General features: G+C 42.1%; 1 protein-coding gene across 1 annotated transcript; it reads right to left on the bottom strand.

Moving 5' to 3' along the window:
- Positions 1-21,845: 21,845 nt before the first annotated feature.
- LOC127303696 (protein FAR1-RELATED SEQUENCE 5-like) lies at positions 21,846-24,740 on the bottom strand. Its single transcript, XM_051334404.2, has 5 exons — positions 24,690-24,740; positions 24,482-24,586; positions 24,256-24,354; positions 22,629-24,170; positions 21,846-21,881 (listed from the first exon to the last, which is right to left on the bottom strand). Exons 1-5 carry the CDS (start codon positions 24,738-24,740, stop codon positions 21,846-21,848), a joined length of 1,833 nt encoding a protein of 610 aa, XP_051190364.2.
- Positions 24,741-25,290: the final 550 nt, after the last annotated feature.

Here is a 25,290-nt window from a genome sequence, read left to right as displayed (position 1 = left end):
TGCTTTCAACTCATAACATGTATATCTCATGGATAGTTGTCAATGCAAAGCAATATAACAAATGCAATAAGCAAGTATGTAAGAATCAATGCACAGTTCACACAAGTGTTTGCTTCTTGAGATGGAGAGAAATAGGTGAACTGACTCAACATTGAAAGTAAAAGAATGGTCCTCCAAAGAGGAAAAGCATCGATTGCTATATTTGTGCTAGAGCTTTGATTTTGCAAACATGAAACAATTTTGTCAACGGTAGTAATAAAGCATATGTATCATGTAAATTATATCTTACAAGTTGCAAGTCTCATGCATAGTGTACTAATAGTGCCCGCACCTTGTCCTAATTAGCTTGGACTACCGGATCATCACAATGCACATGTTTTAACCAAGTGTCACAAAGGGGTACCTCTATGCCGCCTGTACAAAGGTCTAAGGAGAAAGCTCGCATTGGATTTCTCGCTATTGATTATTCTTCAACTTAGACATCCATACCGGGACAACATAGACAACAGATAATGGACTCCTCTTTTATGCATAAGCATGTAACAACAATTAATAATTTTCTCATTTGAGATTGAGGATATATGTCCAAAACTGAAACTTCCACCATGGATCATGGCTTTAGTTAGCGGCCCAATGTTCTTCTCTAACAATATGCATGCTTAACCATAAGGTGGTAGATCTCTCTTACTTCAGACAAGACGAACATGCATAGCAACTCACATGAAATTCAACAAAGAGTAGTTGATGGCGTCCCCAGTGAACATGGTTATCGCACAACAAGCAACTTAATAAGAGATAAAGTGCATAATTACATATTCAATACCACAATAGTTTTTAAGCTATTTGTCCCATGAGCTATATATTGCAAAGGTGAATGATGGAATTTTAAAGGTAGCACTCAAGCAATTTACTTTGGAATGGCGGAAAATACCATGTAGTAGGTAGGTATGGTGGACACAAATGGCATAGTGGTTGGCTCAAGTATTTTGGATGCATGAGAAGTATTCCCTCTCGATACAAGGTTTAGGCTAGCAAGGCTTATTTGAAACAAACACAAGGATGAACCGGTGCAGCAAAACTCACATAAAAGACATATTGAAAACATTATAAGACTCTACACCGTCTTCCTTGTTGTTCAAACTCAATACTAGAAATTATCTAGACCTTAGAAAAACCAAATATGCAAACCAAATTTTAGCATGCTCTATGTATTTCTTCATTAATGGGTGCAAAGCATATGATGCAAGAGCTTAAACATGAGCACAACAATTGCCAAGTATCACATTACCCAACACATTATAGCAATTACTACATGTATCATTTTCCAATTCCAACCATATAACAATTTAACGAAGAAGAAACTTCGCCATGAATACTAAAAGCTAAGAACACATGTGTTCATACGAACCAGCGGAGCGTGTCTCTCTCCCACACAAGCATGATGTAATCCAATTTATTCAAACACAAACAAAAACAAAAGCAAACAGACGCTCCAAGTAAAGCACATAAGATGTGATGGAATAAAAATATAGTTTCAAGAGAAGGAACCTGATAATTTGTCGATGAAGAAGGGGATGCCTTGGGCATCCCCAAGCTTAGACGCTTGAGTCTTCTTGATATATGCAGGGGTGAACCACCGGGGCATCCCCAAGCTTAGAGCTTTCACTCTTCTTGATCATAGTATATCATCCTCCTCTCTTGACCCTTGAAAACTTCCTCCACACCAAACTCGAAACAACTCATTAGAGGGTTAGTGCACAATAAAAATTAACATATTCAGAGGTGACACAATCATTCTTAACACTTCTGGACATTGCATAATGCTACTGGACATTAATGGATCAAAGAAATTCATCCAACATAGCAAAAGAGGCAATGCGAAATAAAAGACAGAATCTGTCAAAACAGAACAGTTCGTATTGATGAATTTTAAAATGGCACCAGACTTGCTCAAATGAAAATGCTCAAATTGAATGAAAGTTGCGTACGTATCTGAGGATCATGCACGTAAATTGGCTTAATTTTCTGAGCTACCTACAGGGAGGTGGACCCAGATTCGTGACAGCAAAGAAATCTGGAACTGTGCAGTAATCCAAATCTAGTACTTACTTTTCTATCAACGGCTTTACTTGGCACAACAAAACACAAAACTAAGATAAGGAGAGGTTGCTACAGTAGTAAACAACTTCCAAGACACAAATATAAAACAAAGTACTGTAGCAAAATAACACATGGGTTATCTCCCAAGAAGTTCTTTCTTTATAGCCATTAAGATGGGCTCAGCAGTTTTAATGATGCACTCATAAGAAATAGTAGTTGAAGCAAAAGAGAGCATCAAGAGGCAAATTCAAAACACACTTAAGTCTAACATGCTTCCTATGAAAAGGAATCTTGTAAATAAACAAGTTCAAGAAGCATAATGCAACAAGCATAGAAAGATAAAACAAGCATAGCTTCAAAAATTTCAGCACATAGAGAGGTATTTTAGTAACATGAAAATTTCTACAACCATATTTTCCTCTCTCATAATAACTTTCAGTAGTGTCATGAGCAAACTCAACAATATAACTATCACATAAAGCATTCTTATCATGAGTCTCATGCATAAAATTATTACTCTCCACATAAGCATAATCAATTTTATTAGATGTAGTGGGAGCAAATTCAACAAAGTAGCTATCATTATTATTCTCATCAAGTGTTGGAAGCATTGTATAATCACAACAAAATTTACTCTCCATAGTAGGTGGCACCAAAAGACCAATATCATTATAATCATCATAAATAGGAGGCAAAGTATCATCAAAGAAAAATTTCTCCTCAATGCTTGGGGGACTAAAAATATCATGCTCATCAAAGCCAGCTTCCCCAAGCTTAGAATTTTCCATATCATTAGCAACAATGGTGTTCAAAGCGTTCATACTAATATCATTGCTACTAGCATGCAAATAAGATTCCATGGGTTTTTTAATTTTCGCATTAAACCATTCATGTCTTGACTCAGGAAATAGTACAAAGAGCTCACAGATGTTTTCCATTATGCCTAACTAGTGTAAACAAGAAACAAAAAGTTGCAATTGCAGGATCTAAAGGAAATAGCTTCGAGCACAAACACAATGGCGCCAGAAAAGTACTTTACCTGGAACCGAAGTATGAGTGCCTTTTACCTTTCCTCCCCGGCAACGGCGCCAGAAAAGTGCTTGATGTCTACGTTCCCCCTCCTTTCCTGTAGACAGTGTTGGGCCTCCAAGAGCAGAGGTTTGTAGAACAGCAGCAAGTTTTCCCTTAAGTGGATCACCCAAGGTTTATCGAACTCAGGGAGGAAGAGGTCAAAGATATCCCTCTCATGCAACCCTGCAACCACAAAGCAAGAAGTCTCTTGTGTCCCCAACACACCTAATAGGTGCACTAGTTCGGCGAAGAGATAGTGAAATACAGGTGGTATGAATAAGTATGAGCAGTAGCAACGGTGCCAGGAAATAGCTTGATGGTGTGTAGTTGATGGTGGTAGTATTGCAGCAGTAGTAACGCAGTAAAACAGTAAACAAGCAGTAGTAACTCAGCAGTATTTAGGAACAAGGCCTAGGGATTATACTTTCACTAGTGGACACTCTCAACATTGATCACATAACAGAATAGATAAATGCATACTCTACACTCTTGTTGGATGATGAACGCATTGCGTAGGATTACACGAACCCTCAATGCCGGAGTTAACAAGCTCCACAATTTGTTCATATTTAAGTAACCTTATAGTGTAAGATAGATCAACATAACCAGATAGATCACATCAATACCATCATAATGATAATTAACTCCACAATCTACAAGAGATCATGATCATAGCCTACGACAAGAACCACACGGTGCACACACTAGTCACCTTTACACACGTGCAGGAGGAATAGAACTACTTTAATAACATCACTAGAGTAGCACATAGATGAATTGTGATACAAAACTCATATGAATCTCAATCATGTAAAGCAGCTCATGAGATCATTGTATTGAAGTACATGGAGAGAGATTAACCACATAGCTACCGGTACAGCCCCGAGCCTCGATGGAGAACTACTCCCTCCTCATGGGAGCAGCAGCGGTGATGAAGATGGCGGTGGAGATGGCAGCGGTGTCGATGGAGAAGCCTTCCGGGGGCACTTCCCCGCTCCGGCAGGGTGCCGGAACAGAGACTCCTGTCCCCCAGATCTTGGCGTCGCGATGGCGGCGGCCCTGGAAGGTTTCTGTGGTTTTCGTCGAACGTCTCAGGGTTTTCGATCCAGGGGCTTTATATAGGCGAAGAGGCGGCGCCAGGGGGTCGAAGGGCTGGCCAAACCATAGGGGGGCGCGGGCCCCCCCTAGGCCGCGCCACCATGTGGTTTGGTGGGCCTGTGCCCCCCCCTCTGGTCCCTCTCGTGTGTTCTGGATGCTTCCGGGGATTCTAAGATCTTTGGCGTTGATTTCGTCCGATTCCGAGAATATTTCGTTACTAGGATTTCTGAAACCAAAAACAGCAGAAACAGAACGGCACTTCGGCATCTTGTTAATAGGTTAGTTCCAGAAAATGCACGAATATGACATAAAGTGTGCATAAAACATGTAGATAACATCAATAATGTGGCATGGAACATAAGAAATTATCGATACGTCGGAGACGTATCAAACCCCATGGTTTCTCGTTTAGTTATAGATTACCTTAGTCTGCAGCCTGGCCCAGTAATTGGTGTCCTCTTGGTTTGTGTCCGTTTCTCTTCATCACCTGAGGCAATTTTCCATGCACTCCACACAGTCAGAGCTTTCACTTCTGCTCCTATCAATTATGTCGTAAACAGCACACGGCATGCTCAACTGATTGTTAGGTGCACAAACCCAGTTGATGCACTAAACCTAGATTACACAAGGGGCACCTTCAAGTTTAATGACACGTTGATCAAATGCATCAACCTCGAAACCATCAGCATGTTACCTTATGATGAAGACGATGTTTACTCATGCACTATTGAGCATTTCCTTGCATGCCATGAAGGCAATTATATTATGCACTACCCTAGAGGGTTTGGGACTCCAATCGAAGACATGGACTTGCATTACTACCCCACGTTGTCCGCCACCACAATGGACATCCTTGGTGTACAAGAAGGCCCTTCAGATTCTCTGCTCAGAGTGGAAATCAAGTATTTCGGACGCCCTAGGGATTTCCTGTATGCCATACGAGTTGCCAACCTCCCAAACCACAAGTTTGTTGTTGACCAAGATGGAACAATGTACATGAAGTATAGGACCACATTTGAAGCTCATTACACATCTATGCATCACTTCTACGTGGGTGGACACATGATGATCAAGTTCTATCGAGTAGCATATGTCAACAAAAGGATTGCTACCCTTGACGCGTCTTTCATGCCAATATATTTCAGGGCTTCAATCGATGATGCATGGGAACGTGTTGTCTAGTGCATCTAGGAGAGGAAATACCATCAGACTGCACCGGGTGGGAGAGGCTTCGAGTGATCGTTTTTTTTTTTTGGAATTTCATAACTAGATTTTTGGGAGGATGTTCCCAAATCTTGTTTGTCATATTCCCCCTGTTTTTTTTACCTATGCTGCAATGTACTTTTGAACATGGAAATGTAATAAGTACTTTTTATTATGTCGAGCCTTCAATATCATTTTATATTAGTTCCTATGAACGACATTATGGTCTGTAATTTTTTTATTTATATGTGGATTGTTTGATTCTTTTTAGAGAGGGTCTATAACTCTTTTTCTGTAATGTATTCCATCTCAATTTCTATTACTCTGAAATAGAAGATTTCCTTTTATTAGGGGTCATTTTCTTGGGAAATGTCTTATGCAGGTTACATTTTCTAATAAATTGTAACTTCTTTTTTTATGTAGATTTTTTGTAATATGCTGCGGGGTCCACCATACGGGTGGTTGTTTCCGGAAAGCACGTGGTCCCCACGGTGGGCCAAAAAAGGAAATTACACCTGGTTGGACTGACCTCGTTTTACCAGGAATGGAGGTCCACCTCGATGTAGCAGAGCCCAACATGTATTGCTGCTCCAAAAGAGAGAGGGAGAAGTAAGTTGTCACAAGGTCTCGCCGAATGCAAAGCAGTGTCTTATCACATGCATAGAGTGGCCTCGATCCGTGTATGGGCTGGGTACTAACGGGCTGGCCCAGATATCCATAGAGAGCTTGCGTAATTATAGTATTAACAGCAGATGCCCTAGTTAGCGGCACGTCGGACGCACCACGTCTAACTACCCACGATTTCTTCTTCAAGTCAACGTCGCCTTCCATCGCCGTCTGGAGAAGATAGGAGTCCTTTCGTCGGCGGAGCCTACAGCTCAATCTAACGACGGCAACATCTGTGTTCCAGTCTTCCAGGTGCGCGCGTTGGCAATCTCTTCTATCATCGATCCTTTCGCCCACTTGATCTAGAGGGCGCTTGATCTAAACCTTCATTCTTTGTCGGACGTGTAAGTTTTAGGTTTACATTTACGCTGTAGATGGTTAGGAGATTTTCTATGTCGGCAATAATTGTTGTTTGTATATGTTATTTGCAGAATGGATGAATTAGATGGCCCCATCTATTGTGACAACACATTGTGGACGGATCTCGTAGCCACTTTTTCAGGACCTCAACGTGCGAGGTTTAGCTCTACTAGTTTGCGGACGATGTTGCAACTGCCAGCTTTCGGCACGCGCACTAATTTGATTAGATTTATGATTGAGCTATATGATCCTAAAACTGAGACATTCGTCGTACAAGACAAGGCAGGGGCAATAGCTGCAACCTCTGTAGACATAGAATGCATTTATGGTCTACGTAGTGACGGTTATTCCACTTTTGAAATAATTGATCAAGAATGTCTAATAAGTAGAACGAAAATACCGGCTAGTTATCTCAGCAAGTCTAGTGGAAATCTAGTTATTTCCGACTTGATTGCTGACATACAGAGAGAGAAAGCTTCCGATGATGACTTTGTGCGGAAAGCAGTGCTTGTGCTAATTGGCACGGTTCTGGCGCCATCTGGCCCAAAAACAGTCGATAGAGATCACTACTATTTAGTGGAGGATGTTCCTAGAATATTTAAAATTAACTCGAATCACTTCACATTGCGTTACCTCCTGGATAATTTGTCTGCTTACACAAGATCAGCAGCAAAAGGTAGGGGATGGCCGGTTAGAAATCTTTGTCTCACTCAGGTATGCAAACATGATTAGCACTATATTTGATGTATATATGTGACAATTTGAAACTTATTTCATTTAAAATGTGTTGTTTGTAGCTACTATACTGGGAAAAGGTGGTAGTCGTGGATGATCCTACGTATATTCCACATAAGTCTATTCGGCCACTAATGAAAAACTGGACTGAAGCGGAAGCGGAAAGGAGGTCGCATTACGACTATGCAAATGGTCGTGGGAGAGGCAAAGTGAAGGTTTTGTTTTTTATCACTAATTCTAGCTACATTATATCATAGTCGACGTTGTGTTGTTATATTAATTTATGCCATTTGTTTTCTAATTTGACATGCAGATTATTAATGATCTTACACCTCAAGCCAATGCCAGTGCGCAAACAAAGCAAAACACATCGCAGAATGGTGAACAGTCACGTTCGACACGTTCGAGACAGAGGCGTAGTAACAAGGACATACTATTGGAAAGTTTGAAGAAGGAACTGACGGATCACATTGACACACAATTAGCACTTGTACCAAAGAGATGTGCAGAGGTGAGGAGCCATACATTTTACGAACACGAAAGTATTACATTATCAGTAATGAATAATTATGGTACTACTTGTTTTGCAGGAAGTTCTAAAAATGCTAAATAAGAATGGTGTCATGTACAAACCGGTTGAAGGATCAGAGTCAGATAAAGGAGGAGATGAGGAAGAAGACACTTCTATTCACATCGATGATTCGTCTAAGAAAGAGTTCATGTACAAGAACAGTTCTGACGAGTTAGATGCTTTAGTTAGCAATAATTTAACAAAGAATTCTGGTAAGTTTGTCACACCTCCTAAGCATAATGGGGTGCCGGAGGCCGGAGATAATGTGTACGTCACACCAGGAAACCTTGGTAACACGGAGGGTACACAAGATAATCCTTTTATCGTAAATGATACCACAAAACCGACATCATCCTCGGATATACCGGATGACATTTTCGCAAGATCTACCACCAAGGTGAATGCTGGACATAAGGATGACCTACATGACGGTGAAGATGAAGTTATGAGTACTGATCATAGTGTTCAAACAATGGGGCGAGAGGCTAGTAGGAAGAAGGGCAATACAGCAAAGTTTGCAAATAGTAATGGTAGAAGGAGAAACGCAGCGGCCGTAGTAGTTGGAGGGAAAAGGAAACGGACGACGAATCAAAAATATGGATCACCATATGTGGTCACGAAACCTAGAGCAAAACGTCAAAGCCGTGTAAAGAAAGGTAACACCATTTATTCGTTATTTCTTTGTTGGCAAATAAATGATGTTGCAACCTATAACACATATGTTATTACTATTTTGTGCATCAGGGTTGTTTGCAGAACATGCAGATGGGGTATCTTCGGCAGTACCAACACAGCAGGAAATAGAAGCTGCCGCTTTATATGTTAAACATTATCCAAGATACCAAAACAAGCATCTAAAGGAGTGTACAAGAATGAATTTGGCGCCAGCTTGTCTTCAGAAAAGATTAACGTCGTTCTTGCGCACGAATGGCTATCTGATGATGTAAGTCTTCAAAACCAAAAGTTTGCGTTATACTCGTAATTAAACTATTTGAATTTGAAATTATTGTTGTTGTTTTCAGATTATTGATGCTGCTATTGCGTATTTGTCTCTCCGTGTTGGGTCTGATCGAATGTTATGTCCAGCGTGGAGGACAAACTATCTCCTTGAACAAGCAGAAAACAATATAGAAAAAAATACAATATTAAAAATATGGGATTTCTATTTTCGTGCCCTCAGGTCCTTAGTTGTACTCAGTTTTCCCCAGCTCCTTAGTTTTTCCTCAGTTTTCCCCAAGCCCTTGTTTGAAACCCGCAGAAGCAGCTCAGATGGCAGAATTCCCGTTTAGTTGACCGTTCTGTCACGTGTGGGGCCACGTCGTGTGGGGCCGCGTCGTGTGGGCCCGCGTCGCGTGGGGCTGGTAGAAAGGGACCGCGTGGGACAGGACGAGAAGCGTTTGGTTGCACGTGAGCAGGAGCTGGGTTCTGTCTCTCTCGGCCCCAAATTGGCATTATTAAGTGCACCTTTTTCCCCTCTTTCTCTCTGTCCTTTTCACCAAATTAGTATAAAATCTAGAGAAGCTTGCATTTCTGACTTTCTTCAATTATTTGTGCCTTTTGGCCCTCGTTGTTTGCCCAATATGGCAGCAAATCTAGTACTCCCTCTGGTCCATATGTATGTAGTTAAATCTAGAAGCAAATCTCCAGGATAATGTACGATAAATTCACAGTCAAAGTAAATCAAGAAAACTAAGTACGGCCAACAAAATATAGTAGACTAGGGATAGATAATCCCTAGATAATATGGATAGATAATAAGCTGCATACACAGTAGCCAATATAGTAACAGGTTCTTCACAGCACCATCATACTAACATAACAACAAGGGATCCCTAGCTAACAACAAAGGGATCCCAACAACAAACTAGGAGGCAGCAGCAGCAGCACACGTCCAGGACTCCGCCTACCCCATCTGGCTCTGCCTCCACTTGTTGCTCTTGCTCCCCTTGGGAGCCTTGGGCTTGAGCGGAGGCATGCGCCCGGCGGAGATCTCCACCCGCTGCAAGCTGCGGAGGTGCATGCCGAGCGCCCTGTGCTTGGCGCGGAAGGAGTGGACGTTCACCGTCGTGCCGACCTTGGGGAAGGTGGTGCTGATGTTCTCAGCATGCGTGACGAGGCAGTTGAAGTCCGTGGCGCCGAGTCTCCTGGTGCAGAAGGGGCACCTGTAGACCTCCTTGGCGAAGTAGGAGATGTACTGGCCGACCTGTGATACGTCTCCGACGTATCGATAATTTCTTATGTTCCATGCCACATTATTGATGATATCTACATGTTTTATGCACACTTTATGTCATATTCGTGCATTTTCTGGAACTAACCTATTAACAAGATGCCGAAGTGCCGATTCTGTTTTCTGCTGTTTTGGTTTCAGAAATCCTAGTAACGAAATATTCTCGGAATTGGACGAAATCAACGCCCTGTGGTCCTATTTTGCCACGAAGCTTCCAGAAGACCGAAGAGGAGACGAAGTGGGGCCACGAGGTGGCCGGACTACAGGCGGCGCGGCCCAAGCCCTGGCCGCGCCGGCCTGTAGTGTGGGCCCTCGTGCCGCCTCTTGACCTGCCCTTCCGCCTACTTAAAGCCTCCATCGCGAAACCCCCGCATCGAGAGCCACGATACGGAAAACCTTCCGGAGACGCCGCCGCCGCAAATCCCATCTCGGGGATTCAGAGATCGCCTCCGGCACCTGCCGGAGAGGGGAATCATCTCCTGAGGACTCTACGCCGCCATGGTCGCCTCCGGAGTGATGAGTGAGTAGTCTACCCCTGGACTATGGGTCCATAGCAGTAGCTAGATGGTTGTCTTCTCCCCATTGTGCTTAATTGTCGGGTCTTGTGAGCTGCCTAACATGATCAAGATCATCTATCTGTAATTCTATATGTTGCGTTTGTTGGGATCCGATGAATAGAGAATACTTGTTATGTTGATTATCAAAGTTATGTCTATGTGTTGTTTATGATCTTGCATGCTCTCCGTTACTAGTAGATGCTCTGGCCAAGTAGATGCTTGTAACTCCAAGAGGGAGTATTTATGCTCGATAGTGGGTTCATGTCTCCGTGAATGCTGGGAAGTGACAAATCTCTAAGATTATGGATGTGCTGTTGCCACTAGGGATAAAACATTGGTGCTATGTTTGAGGATGTAGTTACTGATTACATTACGCGCAATACTTAATGCAATTGTCTGTTGTTAGCAACTTAATACCGGAGGGGTTCGGATGATAACCTCGAAGGTGGACTTTTTAGGCATAGATGCATGCTTTGGATAGCGGTCTATGTACTTTGTCGTAATGCCCAATTAAATCTCACTATACTCATCATAATATGTATGTGCATGGTCATGCCCTCTTTATTTGTCAATTGCCCAACTGTAATTTGTTCACCCAACATGTTGTTTATCTTATGGGAGAGACACCTCTAGTGAACTGTGGACCCCGGTCCAATTCTCTATACTGAAATACAATCTACTGCAACACTGTTCTACTGTTTTCTGCAAACAATCATCATCCACACTATACATCTAATCCTTTGTTACAGCAAGCCGGTGAGATTGACAACCTCACTGTTTCGTTGGGGCAAAGTACTTTGGTTGTGTTGTGCAGGTTCCACGTTGGCGCCGGAATCCCTGGTGTTGCGCCGCACTACATCTCGCCGCCATCAACCTTCAACGTGCTTCTTGGCTCCTACTGGTTCGATAAACCTTGGTTTCATACTGAGGGAAAACTTGCCGCTGTACGCATCACACCTTCCTCTTGGGGTTCCCAACGGACGCGTGCTGTACGCGTATCAAGCTCTTTTTCTGGCGCCGTTGCCGGGGAGATCAAGACACGCTGCAAGGGGAGTCTCCACATCCCAATCTCTTTACTTTGTTTGTGTCTTGCTTAGTTTTATTTACTACTTTGTTTGCTGCACTATATCAAAATACAAAAAAATTAGTTGCTAGTTTTACTTTATTTGCTATCTTGTTTGCTATATCAAAAACACAAAAAAATTAGTTACTCGCATTTACTTTATCTAGTTTGCTTTATTTACTACTGCTAAAATGAGTAATCCTGAAGTTGAAGTTCGTACGTTTAAGCAACGAGGGGGAGAATGTTTAAGAGATGCTTGGTACAGAATTAGTGATGCCCATAATAGGTGCATTAAGAAACACTCCACCACTATCCTACTCAGGAATTTTTATGTTGGTATCTCTAGCTGGAATAGGTATGTTCTTGATAGTCTCGCGAAAGGTAACTTCCTAAGTACTCCTGCATTAGAAGCTAGCTGCATTATTGAGAGTCTATTTGGAATACCCCCTGTTGATGAAGTTAAAACTGAAATCTCTCTTGAAGATGTTATGAAAAAATTGGAAACCTTAGAGAAAAAATTTCCAAGTATTGAAGCTAAATTGGAAATGTTACTTGATAAAACTGATGAACTTGATAAATCCTTAGGAGGAATTGATGAAAGAATTAGTGTCCTAGGAACTTGTGTTGTCCATGACGATCAAAGCAATAGGATTGACGAACTTGAAAAAGCTATGGGAACCTTGGGTTCAACATTTTCTTCTCTTAAATATAAGGAGAAAGCTTATGTGGGTAAGGAGCAAAAGTTTATGTATGTCTCTAAAGTGCCTAAACCAAAGAAGTATTATTATAGGCCTAAAATTGATAAAGCCCTTAGTACCACTACGGATGGGGGAGCTCATGATAACGATGCACCATCTCTTGATAATACTTGATACACACTTTATGCGCCTAGCTGAAAGGCGTTCAAGAAAAGCGCTTATGGGAGACAACCCATGTTTTTACTACAGTATCTTTGTTTTTATTTTGTGTTTTGGAAGTTGTTTACTACTGTAGCAACCTCTCCTTATCTTAGTTTAGTGTTTTGTTGTGCCAAGTAAAGTCGTTGATAGTAAAGTTCATACTAGATTTGGATTACTGCGCAGAAACAGATTTCTTTGCTGTCACAAATCTGGGCTGTTTTCTCTGTAGGTAACTCAGAAAATTATGCCAATTTACGTGAGTGATCCTCAGATATGAACGCAACTGTCATTCAATTTGAGCATTTTCATTTGAGCAAGTCTGGTGCCTCGATAAAATTCGTCAATACAAACTGTTCTGTTTTTGACAGATTCTGCCTTTTATTTCGCATTGCCTCTTTTGCTATGTTGGATGAATTTCTTTGATCCATTAATGTCCAGTAGCTTTATGCAATGTCCAGAAGTGTTAAGAATGATTGTGTCACCTCTGAACATGTTAATTTTTATTGTCCACTAACCCTCTAATGAGTTGTTCTAAGTTTGGTGTGGAGGAAGTTTTCAAGGATCAAGAGAGGGAGATGATACAACATGATCAAGGAGAGTGAAAGCTCTAAGCTTGGGGATGCCCCGGTGGTTCACCCCTGCATATTCTAAGAAGACTCAAGCGTCTAAGCTTGGCATCCTTCTTCATCGACAACATTATCAGGTTCCTCCCCTGAAACTATATTTTTATTCCATCACATCTTATGTGCTTTGCTTGGAGCGTCGGTTTGTTTTTGTTTTTAGTTTTGTTTGAATAAAATGGATCCTAGCATTCACTGTATGGGAGAGATACACGCTCCGCTGTAGCATATGGACAAGTATGTCCTTAGGCTTTACTCATAATATTCATGGCGAAGTTTCTTCTTCGTTAAATTGTTATATGGTTGGAATTGGAAAATGATACATGTAGTAAATTGCTATAATGTCTGGGATAATATGATACTTGGCAATTGTTGTGCTCATGTTTAAGCTCTTGCATCATATACTTTGCACCCATTAATGAAGAAATACATAGAGCATGCTAAAATTTGGTTTGCATACTTGGTCTCTCTAAGGTCTAGATAATTTCTAGTATTGAGTTTGAACAACAAGGAAGACGGTGTAGAGTCTTATAATGTTTACAATATGTCTTTTATGTGAGTTTTGCTGCACCGGTTCATCCTTGTGTTTGTTTCAAATAACCTTGCTAGCCTAAACCTTGTATCGAGAGGGAATACTTCTCATGCATCCAAAATACTTGAGCCAACCACTATGCCATTTGTGTCCACCATACCTACCTACTACATGGTATTTCTCCGCCATTCCAAAGTAAATTGCTTGAGTGCTACCTTTAAAATTCCATCATTCACCTTTGCAATATATAGCTCATGGGACAAATAGCTTAAAAACTATTGTGGTATTGAATATGTACTTATGCACTTTATCTCTTATTAAGTTGCTTGTTGTGCGATAACCATATTTCTGGGGACGCCATCAACTATTCTTTGTTGAATATCATGTGAGTTGCTATGCATGTTCGTCTTGTCTGAAGTAAGAGCGATCTACCACCTTATGGTTAGAGCATGCATATTGTTAGAGAATTACATTGGGCCTCTAACTAAAGCCATGATCCATGGTGGAAGTTTCAGTTTTGGACAATATCCTCAATCTCATATGAGAATAATAATTGTTGCCACATGCTTATGCATAAAAGAGGAGTCCATTATCTGTTGTCTATGTTGTCCCGGTATGGACGTCTAAGTTGAGAATAATCAATAGCGAGAAATCCAATGCGAGCTTTCTCCTTAGACCTTTGTACAGGCGGCATAGAGGTACCCCTTTGTGACACTTGGTTAAAACATGTGCATTGCGACGATCCGGTAGTCCAAGCTAATTAGGACAAGGTGCGGGCACTATTAGTATACTATGCATGAGGCTTGCAACTTGTAAGATATAATTTACATGATACATATGCTTTATTACTACCGTTGACAAAATTGTTTCATGTTTTCAAAATCAAAGCTCTAGCACAAATATAGCAATCGATGCTTTTCCTGTATGGAGGACCATTCTTTTACTTTTATTGTTGAGTCAGTTCACCTATTTCTCTCCACCTCAAGAAGCAAACACTTGTGTGAACTGTGCATTGATTCCTACATACTTGCATATTGCACTTATTATATTACTCTATGTTGATAATATCCATGAGATATACATGTTACAAGTTGAAAGCAACCGCTGAAACTTAATCTTCCTTTGTGTTGCTTCAATACCTTTACTTTGATTTATTGCTTTATGAGTTAACTCTTATGCAAGACTTATTGATGCTTGTCTTGAAGTACTATTCATGAAAAGTCTTTGCTATATGATTCACTTGTTTACTCATGTCATATACATTGTTTTGATCGCTGCATTCACTACATATGCTTTACAAATAGTATGATCAAGGTTATGACGGCATGTCACTCCAGAAATTATCTTTGTTATCGTTTTACCTGCTCGGGACGAGCAGAACTAAGCTTGGGGATGTTGATACGTCTCCGACGTATCGATAATTTCTTATGTTCCATGCCACATTATTGATGATATCTACATGTTTTATGCACACTTTATGTCATATTCGTGCATTTTCTGGAACTAACCTATTAACAAGATGCCGAAGTGCCATTGTCAAGTTTTGCTGTTTTTGGTTTCAGAAATCCTAGTAACGAAATATTCTCGGAATTGGACGAAATCAACGCCCAGGGTCCTATTTTGCCACGAAGCTTCCAAGACCGAAGAGGAGACGAAGTGGGGCCACGAGGTGGCTGACTACAGTGGCGGCGCGGCCCAAGCCCCGGCCGCGCCGGCCTGTAGTGTGGCCCCTCGTGCCGCCTCTTGACCTGCCCTTCCGCCTACTTAAAGCCTCCGTCGCGAAACCCCCAGCACCGAGAGCCACGATACGGAAAACCTTCCAGAGACGCCGCCGCCGCCAATCCCATCTCGGGGGATTCAGGAGATCGCCTCCGGCACCCTGCCGGAGAGGGGAATCATCTCCCGGAGGACTCTACGCCGCCATGGTCGCCTCCGGAGTGATGAGTGAGTAGTCTACCCCTGGACTATGGGTCCATAGCAGTAGCTAGATGGTTGTCTTCTCCCCATTGTGCTTAATTGTCGGGTCTTGTGAGCTGCCTAACATGATCAAGATCATCTATCTGTAATTCTATATGTTGCGTTTGTTGGGATCCGATGAATAGAGAATACTTGTTATGTTGATTATCAAAGTTATGTCTATGTGTTGTTTATGATCTTGCATGCTCTCCGTTACTAGTAGATGCTCTGGCCAAGTTGATGCTTGTAACTCCAAGAGGGAGTATTTATGCTCGATAGTGGGTTCATGTCTCCGTGAATCTGGGGAAGTGACAGAAATCTCTAAGATTATGGATGTGCTGTTGCCACTAGGGATAAAACATTGGTGCTATGTTCGAGGATGTAGTTACTGATTACATTACGCGCAATACTTAATGCAATTGTCTGTTGTTAGCAACTTAATACTGGAGGGGGTTCGGATGATAACCTGAAGGTGGACTTTTTAGGCATAGATGCATGCTGGATAGCGGTCTATGTACTTTGTCGTAATGCCCAATTAAATCTCACTATACTCATCATAATATGTATGTGCATGGTCATGCCCTTTTTATTTGTCAATTGCCCAACTGTAATTTGTTCACCCAACATGCTGTTTATCTTATGGGAGAGACACCTCTACTGAACTGTGGACCCCGGTCCAATTCTCTATAGTGAAATACAATCTACTGCAATACTGTTCTACTGTTTTCTGCAAACAATCATCATCCACACTATACATCTAATCTTTTGTTACAGCAAGCCGGTGAGATTGACAACCTCACTGTTTCGTTGGGGCAAAGTACTTTGGTTGTGTTGTGCAGGTTCCACGTTGGCGCCGGAATCCCTGGTGTTGCGCCGCACTACATCTCGCCGCCATCAACCTTCAACGTGCTTCTTGGCTCCTACTGGTTCGATATACCTTGGTTTCATACTGAGGGAAAACTTGCCGCTGTACGCATCACACCTTCCTCTTGGGGTTCCCAACGGACGCGTGCTGTACGCGTATCAACCTGCAGCCTCCGCAGCACCTGGCGAGTCTTGACGTCCTCCTCCTCCTCGTCGCTGCCGACGTCGCTGCCAGACATCTGATCCATATCAAACAGAAACTAGTGAATGAGTTGCAACGATGACTAACGTACATGATAACAAAGTTAAGAAAAATAGAGTCAGCCTCAGTTAGAGTGGACATGATTATATATCTACAGGGAAGGTGTAAGCGAACTAAAGCTCATGCACAACAGATTTGTACACAGCAATGGTTCGCTGAACCCTCCCTGTAAAAATTTGTGCCCAACCATTCATCATAGGCAAAGAAACAGATTCTAGATCTGAACTAGATCTGAACTTGAACACATTCGAGATTATTTGCAAAATTAAACGGTTGATATCTTTTGATTAGTGCATAAAATAACTGATTGAGATCCCATGATTACTTGCATAAATTAACTGATTGAGATCCAATATTACTTGCATAAATTAACCGAACAGCCGAACCCCAAATCTTAAACGAAATCAAGAAGTGATCAAAACAAAATGGAATAAAATCGGCGCAAATATTAGCCCAATACTCATCCATCTACAGATCCATCTACACCAGCAAAAATAGGGTTCAAAAAGGAATGGGGAACAAAAAAGGAAGCAAACCGTAGTTACCTCGTTCCATGGGTCCTCCAGGGAGGTGTCGTAGGGGTTCGGGGGCGGGACGTACGGCACGGGGTCGTAGGGGTCCCATCCCGCCGGGATCTGACTGCCACTGGCGGCAGCAGCCTCCGATGCACCGGCGACGGCGGCGGCGGCGGCGACGTCCGTAGAGGGGACGGCGCCGAAGATGGAGGCATCGCGCTTCGAGCCTACCTCGACGATGGGATTGGCATTCTCCTTGTCCATCTCTCCGGCGGAGGAAGAGGAAGAGGGAGAGGGTTTTTTGCTTTGGAGAAGATGATGGGACGTGAGAGAGTTGGCGATGCGTGAGCGAGTGAGAGTGACAGAGAGAGTGCGAGGAGGCGTCTATAAAGGCGAGGGGTGGTTAATGCGACCCGCGTCCTACGCGTGCACAGGTGCACGTCTGCACGTCTTGGACTTCTGCAATGCGACACGCGTCCACGATTGCACGTCTAGACTTCTCCACCGCGACCCGCGTCTACGCGTCAACAATTGCACGTGTCCTCGAGTCTAACCCTGGAAATTTAGATATACTCAGGTATACCCTCGAGTCTTATACTAGCATTTTTTGTGTGCTCAATTTTCCCCTCGAGTGCTAATACTGGCTAGTGCAATATACTCAGTTTTACCCTCAAGTGGCTGGTCAACAGAGAGTCAACAAATGGGATTAACTAGTTAAATGAGTCATTTAATGTGCAAAAAAATCCGAAAAAGAGTGGCACTTACTCATGGAGTCTTTACCACAAATTGCCACTTCTCAAATCATAGATAAATCGTAGATAAATCAAGTTTTACCACAAATTGCCACTTCTCAAATCACCTAGTAGCTATGAAGGTGCATGGTTTTCCACAATAAGCCCTTCCCAAAACAGCTTCCCCCAAATCATACTTTGTCTAAATGAGGCCACAATTCTCACACTGATGTATATTGGTATTGCAAATAGTTTGAGGTAGGCCAAGATGGGTTTCATTGTACAAAACACGTTTCCATTTTTTAAATCTCATATTTGAATCCCTTAGTCTATTTACTACTCAGGTGCCCTTGGTTTCTTGATAGTACTCAGTTTTGCCCTCTCTCTTCACAAATTCTCGCAGACGTGCAACATCGCCCTGATTGGTCTATCCCATGTCACGCGGATCGTGCCCGCCGACCGTTGATCGTATGATATAGGGAACGGGCAGGATAACCCCTCTCTCTCTCTGTTGGCGGTTAATTAGCTTCCACCCTCTAAGTATGTCAAGGGCGGTTTTATGTATTATTTTTCACGCGCTAAAAATTATAAACTCTTTTAGGCGTTATTTTTCACGCAAAAAATGATAAACCATCACCGATTTGTTGTTGCCATTACTTTTCACGCAAAAAAAATGATAAACCATCACCGATTTGTTGTAGCCATTACTTTTCACGCAAAAAATCATAAACCATCAACAATTTGTTGTAGCCATTACTTTTCACGCAAAAAATGATAAACCATCACCGATTTGTTGTTGCCATTACTTTTCACGCAAAAAAAATGATAAACCATCACCGATTTGTTGTTGCCATTACTTTTCACGCAAAAAATCATAAACCATCAACAATTTGTTGTAGCCATTACTTTTCACGCAAAAAATGATAAACCATCACCGATTTGTTGTTGCCATTACTTTTCACGCAAAAAAATGATAAACCATCACCGATTTGTTGTTGCCATTACTTTTCACGCAAAAAATGATAAACCATCACCGATTTGTTGTTGCCGTTACTTTTCACGCAAAAAATGATAAACCATCAACAATTTGTTGTAGCCATTACTTTTCACGCAAAAATCATAAACCATCTATCTTTGTATAGAATGATAAACCTATCACGTACGATTTTTGAGGTCATTTAGAGAAGGCAGAAAAAACCTAATTTGTTACAAAAGTTTGGCATACATGATGGCATACCTATAACAACAAGGAATATCTAAAAGGGAAAGTTTCAGAAAATTTGAAATTTAGGGTGAAAATGATGCCATACATGATGCTGTTTTTCGAGGTTTTGACCTGAAAATCAATTGGGTATTATAAAGGAAAATAAAAAGTTCGAAAAATGTAAAAACGAAACAATCTATCTATCTATGTATAGAAGATCAGCTGTATGAAATTTGAGGTTATTTAGAGAAGGTAGAAATAATCACCTTGTTAGAAAAGCTGGTTTCAAATGAGACGAAACGGCATGCGCTTAAGCAAAGTGATTTTTTCGAACATCTCCAAATTACCCCAAATTTTCCATACATGATGCCATACGTGTAACAACAAGGAACCCTATCTAAAAAGTGTCAAAAAAGTTTGCCCAACCGTATAGCTCTATCAAAAAGAACCTCACCATGGCGCTAGTATAATTTTGGGATAGTTACAAACTTTCGTTACCTAACCTTCAACATGAAACTTGTTTCAAATTCATTTTGTCCTACAAGAAACAAATCCCAACTTGATTCGAGCACCACAGCCTCCAAACGATGCCGATGCCGATATCGGCATGGTCAGAATGGCTATGCTCGCCACCACTGCTAGGTCAACGTCGGGATGCACCCTCAATCCCGTCCCCTCATTCGATCACTGACACACCAGAGATACCGCCGAGGCCAATGCCGAACGTACATGCTGATGCCAATGCCGAACATGCATGCACGCCGTCAGGCACGGCCACGCCGACCCGCTATGTTGGACGCCACAGACCGCCGCGAGGTCTTTCCCTTCGCCACCACACTCTCCTAGCACCCACCTATACATGCCAGAAAGGAGAGACACTAGTTTTCTCTACATTGCTCGCGTTCGTGTCCGACACGGTCAGTCAAAGTTTTGAGGTGGTCGTCGATGTCGTCGACCATTTCTTCTCTTCTTTGCATGGTTAAACGCGTCTAGTTCATATCTATCTAATGCGTCTGGTCTCGCCTCATGCAGTTCTTTGTGGAGGTCGATCTCATCTCGGCACCCCGCATGCCACCTCCTCCGTGCCATCGCTGTAGAGCTCTGTTTAAAAATCTAATCCTACCCGTGTATTGCCCCTTGTATCAGCGTCATGGCCCCACTTGTCATTTGATATACCGAAGCCCCACTCGTTCGCGTTTTGGTCAGGGATACAGCGATGCTTACGGTCAAACAAAGATGGATGGTCTGACGTGTCTTTGCAGGCTCTACGTGGCCCCACTAGTCAGAAGATAACGGTCAACCGTCGGGCAACCGGCTGTTACATCACGTGTGATGGTTTCAGACAAACGCTTGGGTAAAACTGAGGAAAAACTAAGAAGCTGGGGAAAACTGAGCACAACTAAGGACCCGAGGGCACGAAAATAGAAATCCCTAAAAATATAGATGAGGTAGTTAAAAGACCAGGAGCCATAGGTAGGGTTTTGGATGAATATTTCAAGCGTGAGAAGGTAACAACAGTTTCTTTCAATGTTTCCTGCTAAATTAGAATAAAACAATATGATAATTGACAAAGTTTTTTCCTTCTCTTGTAGACATTTTTTGCACTAAACATACGGAAAACTCATTACATAACTGTTGTCATGCATACAAAGAAGAAGGATTTCCAGGTCCTTGATCCTCTGTTTGTTTCAGCGGCGACAAAATCTGTTGTGGAAGACTTGGTATTACACTCTCTACATACATGTCTTTGTGTACTTTCTCATGTCTGTGCAGTAATATATTTGTTGTTTTGTAGATTGGGCAAATTTCACAGGACATACAAGAAGCAAACAATAACTGTGACACAGAATATCCTGATGTCGAAGAATGGCCTATTAAAAGCTATCCTATCCCTAAGCAAACCGATACGTAAGTACCTATATTGCATTACACATAAAGAAAGTCAGTTTTGTATATGCGGACACTTTTAAATTTTGTCACATTATATACCAGCAATTCATGCGGATTATGGGTATTGCAATGTATGGAGCACTGGGATGGAGATCAGATGACTTGCCCGGTTTCTCAGGTTGGCTATACTATGTTCATTCCATGCACTCGGTTAATTTTAACAATGTTAATAAGCCATGTGTATAACACCTTATAATGTTTTGGCAGGCCAGAGTCGATGAATCGAGAGAAAGTACAGTTGCAAATATTATTTTTTCACCTAACAACATTCTTGACAGGGTGAAAAACAAAGTGAGATTTCTAGCAAAGACCAGGAAAACGTAAATTTGATAGTGTGACTGTTCGGGTGACACATAGAATATTGAATTTATAATTGTCTTTGGTTGTAAACAATATTTATTCGGTTATGATTTTATTTCCCATTGTCGAAAGTATGCAATTATTTTATGTTTGTACATGCATGCTATGATGTACATAAGGAAATGCCTACTTCACAATATATAATGTCTTTTGCCATTTTTACAAAAGAACACCAGAGAATTAACAACATCAGTACAAAATAAAAACATCAGTACGTAGCAAACATTAACAACTCCATCGAATACAAAGCTATTTTCGTCCCATTCATAATTAAGGAAATTTACTGCCCTTTAGATAACTATGAAAGAACTACCCTTCCTGCTGCAGCACATTCCTGCACATGTTCACAGACATAAAATTACACAACAAATCATAGGGATCTTTTAAAATATACGAATCAAAATGGCAGAAAAACTTACTTCGGATGAAATATGCATATTGGGTTTCTTCTGTTATGCCCTTCTTCTTGGCATGTCCCGCACACCTGCACCCTGCGTTCCTTGTGTCCTAGTGGTCTTCCATTTTTAGTCATCGGAGATTTCTGCGCTTCTTGCCTAGGTGCACCCTTAGTGGACACTTTCAAAGGATCACCAATAACAATATCGCATGGTCCACTAGCATCTTCATTTTCATGCACCGACCTAAGGGGACCATATGCTTTACCTTTAGCATACCCCTCTCTTCTAGAAATTATGCCATCAATGGTACTATTGAGCAGATCATATTCTTCTGAATTGTTTAATGCAATATGCATGGCCTGTGATACCTTAATATTCATCCTGTTGTATTTCATCCGCTCCTCTGCCCCAGACCAACCCCACCCAAACATGTCACTGGTGCGTCTAGCTGGCAACCCTAACCTTGCATTTTTTGTGAATCGTCGTAGAGCACAACATTGTGGAATTTTAGTAAATTTCAAGAAATGCAGCACATGCAGTATGTGCTTGCAAGGGATCCCCTTTCGAATCATCCTTTGACAGCTGCACCTTATAATTTCTGCCTCTTTGGGTCTATATTCCACGTAGAACCTGGTCCTTACATGATTCCTCCATGCCACAATGAAGATGTTTGAGTCTCCTACCTGCATTTTTTCTAAGATCTCTATGCCGCCAATCTTTGAAAGCTCACCTTGAATAATATAGAACACAGCAGGAGTGAAGATTTTTGCAGCAGCAACCTCTAGTTCTCTGAAATTAGTAATTGGCACTGGTGTAGTCTGTGAAGCCATGCAGTCGTCGTGGGCTTCGTTCTCACGGAGACGGACAATTGCGTTGTCGTAGTGCATAATCATATCAACAATTGTCATTTCCCCATCTAGGTGCAGGTGTAGACAAGAGTTTAAACTTTCACTCCGCTGGTTACTTTTCATACCCAGCCGTAATCCTTCGTAGAGATACGCCGCAGCCCAAAGTTTCCTCTTGTTGTACATCCTCTTCATCCATGTTCTGGTTTTTGGGGATTGCCATTTTCTGTAAAATGCATGCCATCGCTCCTCAAATACTTGCTCTGAGGTGGTGTAATACAGAAGAGTCCTGAACTCGTTCAGTGACTTGTTAGGTAGATGCATCTCCATATTTTTTTCAATGTGGAAGCTGCAGATGCGATGCGACACACCAGAAAATACTTTGCCGATTGCGCCGATCATCGCGTAATCTGCATCCGTGATTACTGCCTTTGGCTTCTGTTGACACATCGCTTTGAGAAAGGTCTTTAGAAGCCAAACATATGTTTGTTCATTCTCGCTTGAAAGGATGGCACACCCAAAAACCGTTGTCCTACGGTGGTTGTTCAAGCCCACAAAAGGAACAAATGGCATCTTATATTTATTCATCTTGTATGTGCTATCAAACACCAGCACATCTCCGTAGTCCTGGTAATCCCTACGTGACTGGGAATCACACCAGAACATGTGCTTCAGACGGCCTTTGTCATCAACGTCATATTCATAGAAAAATTCAGGGTCCCTCTTTTTCCTCTTTGCCATAATGCGGATGGCTGTGGTAGCGTCACCGTCGAAAAGCAGCCTCCTCCTCTCCCTAGAGCACATGTTGTACAAATCTTTTCTTGTGAATCCAACACCGGCAAATGAACCGGAGCCTGCAATGAATTTTCTCATAATGAGGTGCTTCCTGACCCCCATGGATCCCAGTGATAATATCTCAGATCTCTGCGCGTCGTTGATCGTCCTATGGGACCGAAGAAACGGAGTCTCACATGGTTCAGCTGGGTCATGGTTATGTTTGTCTCGAAAATCTTCAACAACCCAGAAACCAGTTCTTCCATCAAACTTCACCACCAAACGTGCCTTGCAGCCGCAGCGAGACTCAGGTCTGAGCCTATATACGCGGCCTTCCGTGGTCAGTTGCTTTTTGGGACGTCTGCCTTCTCTGGAACACACAAAATGCCTTAGCCGAATTACTCCATCATCAAACCGCTTAACCTGATCCAGCCGGACGCTGAACCCATAATCTTTAGCATATCTGTTGTAGAAAGAAAATGCTGCTGCTTCAGAAATAAAAGTCATCTCTTTTATCATCCAGTATAAATCCCGATTATTATCAGGATATTCATTGCCATTGCTACCTTTCTGTGTTTTCTCAGGCTGACTAGCGCTTGGCATCGCCTGCAAGTGTAAAACGTAATCATTAATTAAAACTATAAATTTATGTGTTCCAGCTATATGAGACTGATAAAAAAGAGATAACAACCTGGCTCATGTCAACAGAATCCTCAGGAACTGATGCACCTTCCACATCATCAGTATGACCCGTGTCCAAGTCAGATTCACCGTAATAGTCGTACTCAAGCTGCGTGTCAAATTGTGCTTGAAATTTATTAATGCATTTTGATCGTCATCATTTAGTAACCGTAAATTTTACATTTGTCATCATTTCATGCATCATTTTATGTCATTTTATGAGTCACTACACATACCTCACTAGTATTTAGACTGTCTGTGTGTTCACCATGGTTCTCATCATTTTGATCGTCTATGTGTTTACCATGGTTCTCATCATTATCAAATTCATCGTACGCAATCTGCATAAATTATGACAGGAGCCATATATTATTTGATGATGCTAGACTGCTGGTAATCGAAATGAAAAATAGTGCACCAAGAATATATAGTAATGTGGCTCACATCAAACTCGTCTTCGCTCCAGCCGTCTTCGTGCTGCAAATTTTCCTCCATTTCAGAGTCATCGGAATTATAGCCGACGTACTAGTTTTGTTCCTCAATCATACCAGATATAGAGTTCTCCATATTCTGTAGTATTGGACCATAATTAGAATTGAAAAACAGGTAGATTTGCATCCTCTTACTATGCTAGAAGATGAAATCATGGGTACCTCTAATTTTAAACCCTAGCGGGGAAGATGCCGAGCCGGTGGCGCACCTTTCCAAGGTCGTCGATCTGCGGGGGCGGCGTGGAGATGCGAAACAACCACCGGCGGCGACGGACGTGCCGGCAACAACCGCCGACGGCCGGGCCGGCAACAACTGCTTGCGTTTTGCTTAGCGACGGCGTGGAACAGCTCGATCAGATCTCCAGGGCCGATGAAAACGATGCATGCAATGGGAGCTAATCACGGTGATTAGCTTAGCACGTGGGACCCACCCACGTGGGGTCGTCCGTATAGATACGCCTAGGCCCTGTATACCCATACGAGCCTTGTACTGGGCTTGGATATGGGTTTCGGCGGGCAGCACAAAAAACACAAATTCGGGACCACCGTACCCC

The sequence above is a fragment of the Lolium perenne genome, chromosome 5 (assembly GCF_019359855.2).
Source record: "Lolium perenne isolate Kyuss_39 chromosome 5, Kyuss_2.0, whole genome shotgun sequence".
Classification (NCBI taxonomy): Eukaryota; Viridiplantae; Streptophyta; class Magnoliopsida; order Poales; family Poaceae; genus Lolium; species Lolium perenne.
Note: the sequence above shows the minus strand (reverse complement) of the source record. Positions and strands in the feature narration are given on the sequence as shown.

Excerpts from the sequence above, each read along its gene's own strand:
- LOC127303696 (XM_051334404.2), bottom strand. The coding sequence starts at position 24,740 with ATGGAGGAAAATTTGCAGCACGAAGACGGCTGGAGCGAAGACGAGTTT. Across the intron at positions 24,171-24,255 it reads ATTCTGTTGACATGAGCCAG|GCGATGCCAAGCGCTAGTCA; the intron begins GTTGTTATCTCT and ends TTACACTTGCAG. Across the intron at positions 21,882-22,628 it reads AGATCTTAGAAAAAATGCAG|GAATGTGCTGCAGCAGGAAG; the intron begins GTAGGAGACTCA and ends GAACATGTGCAG.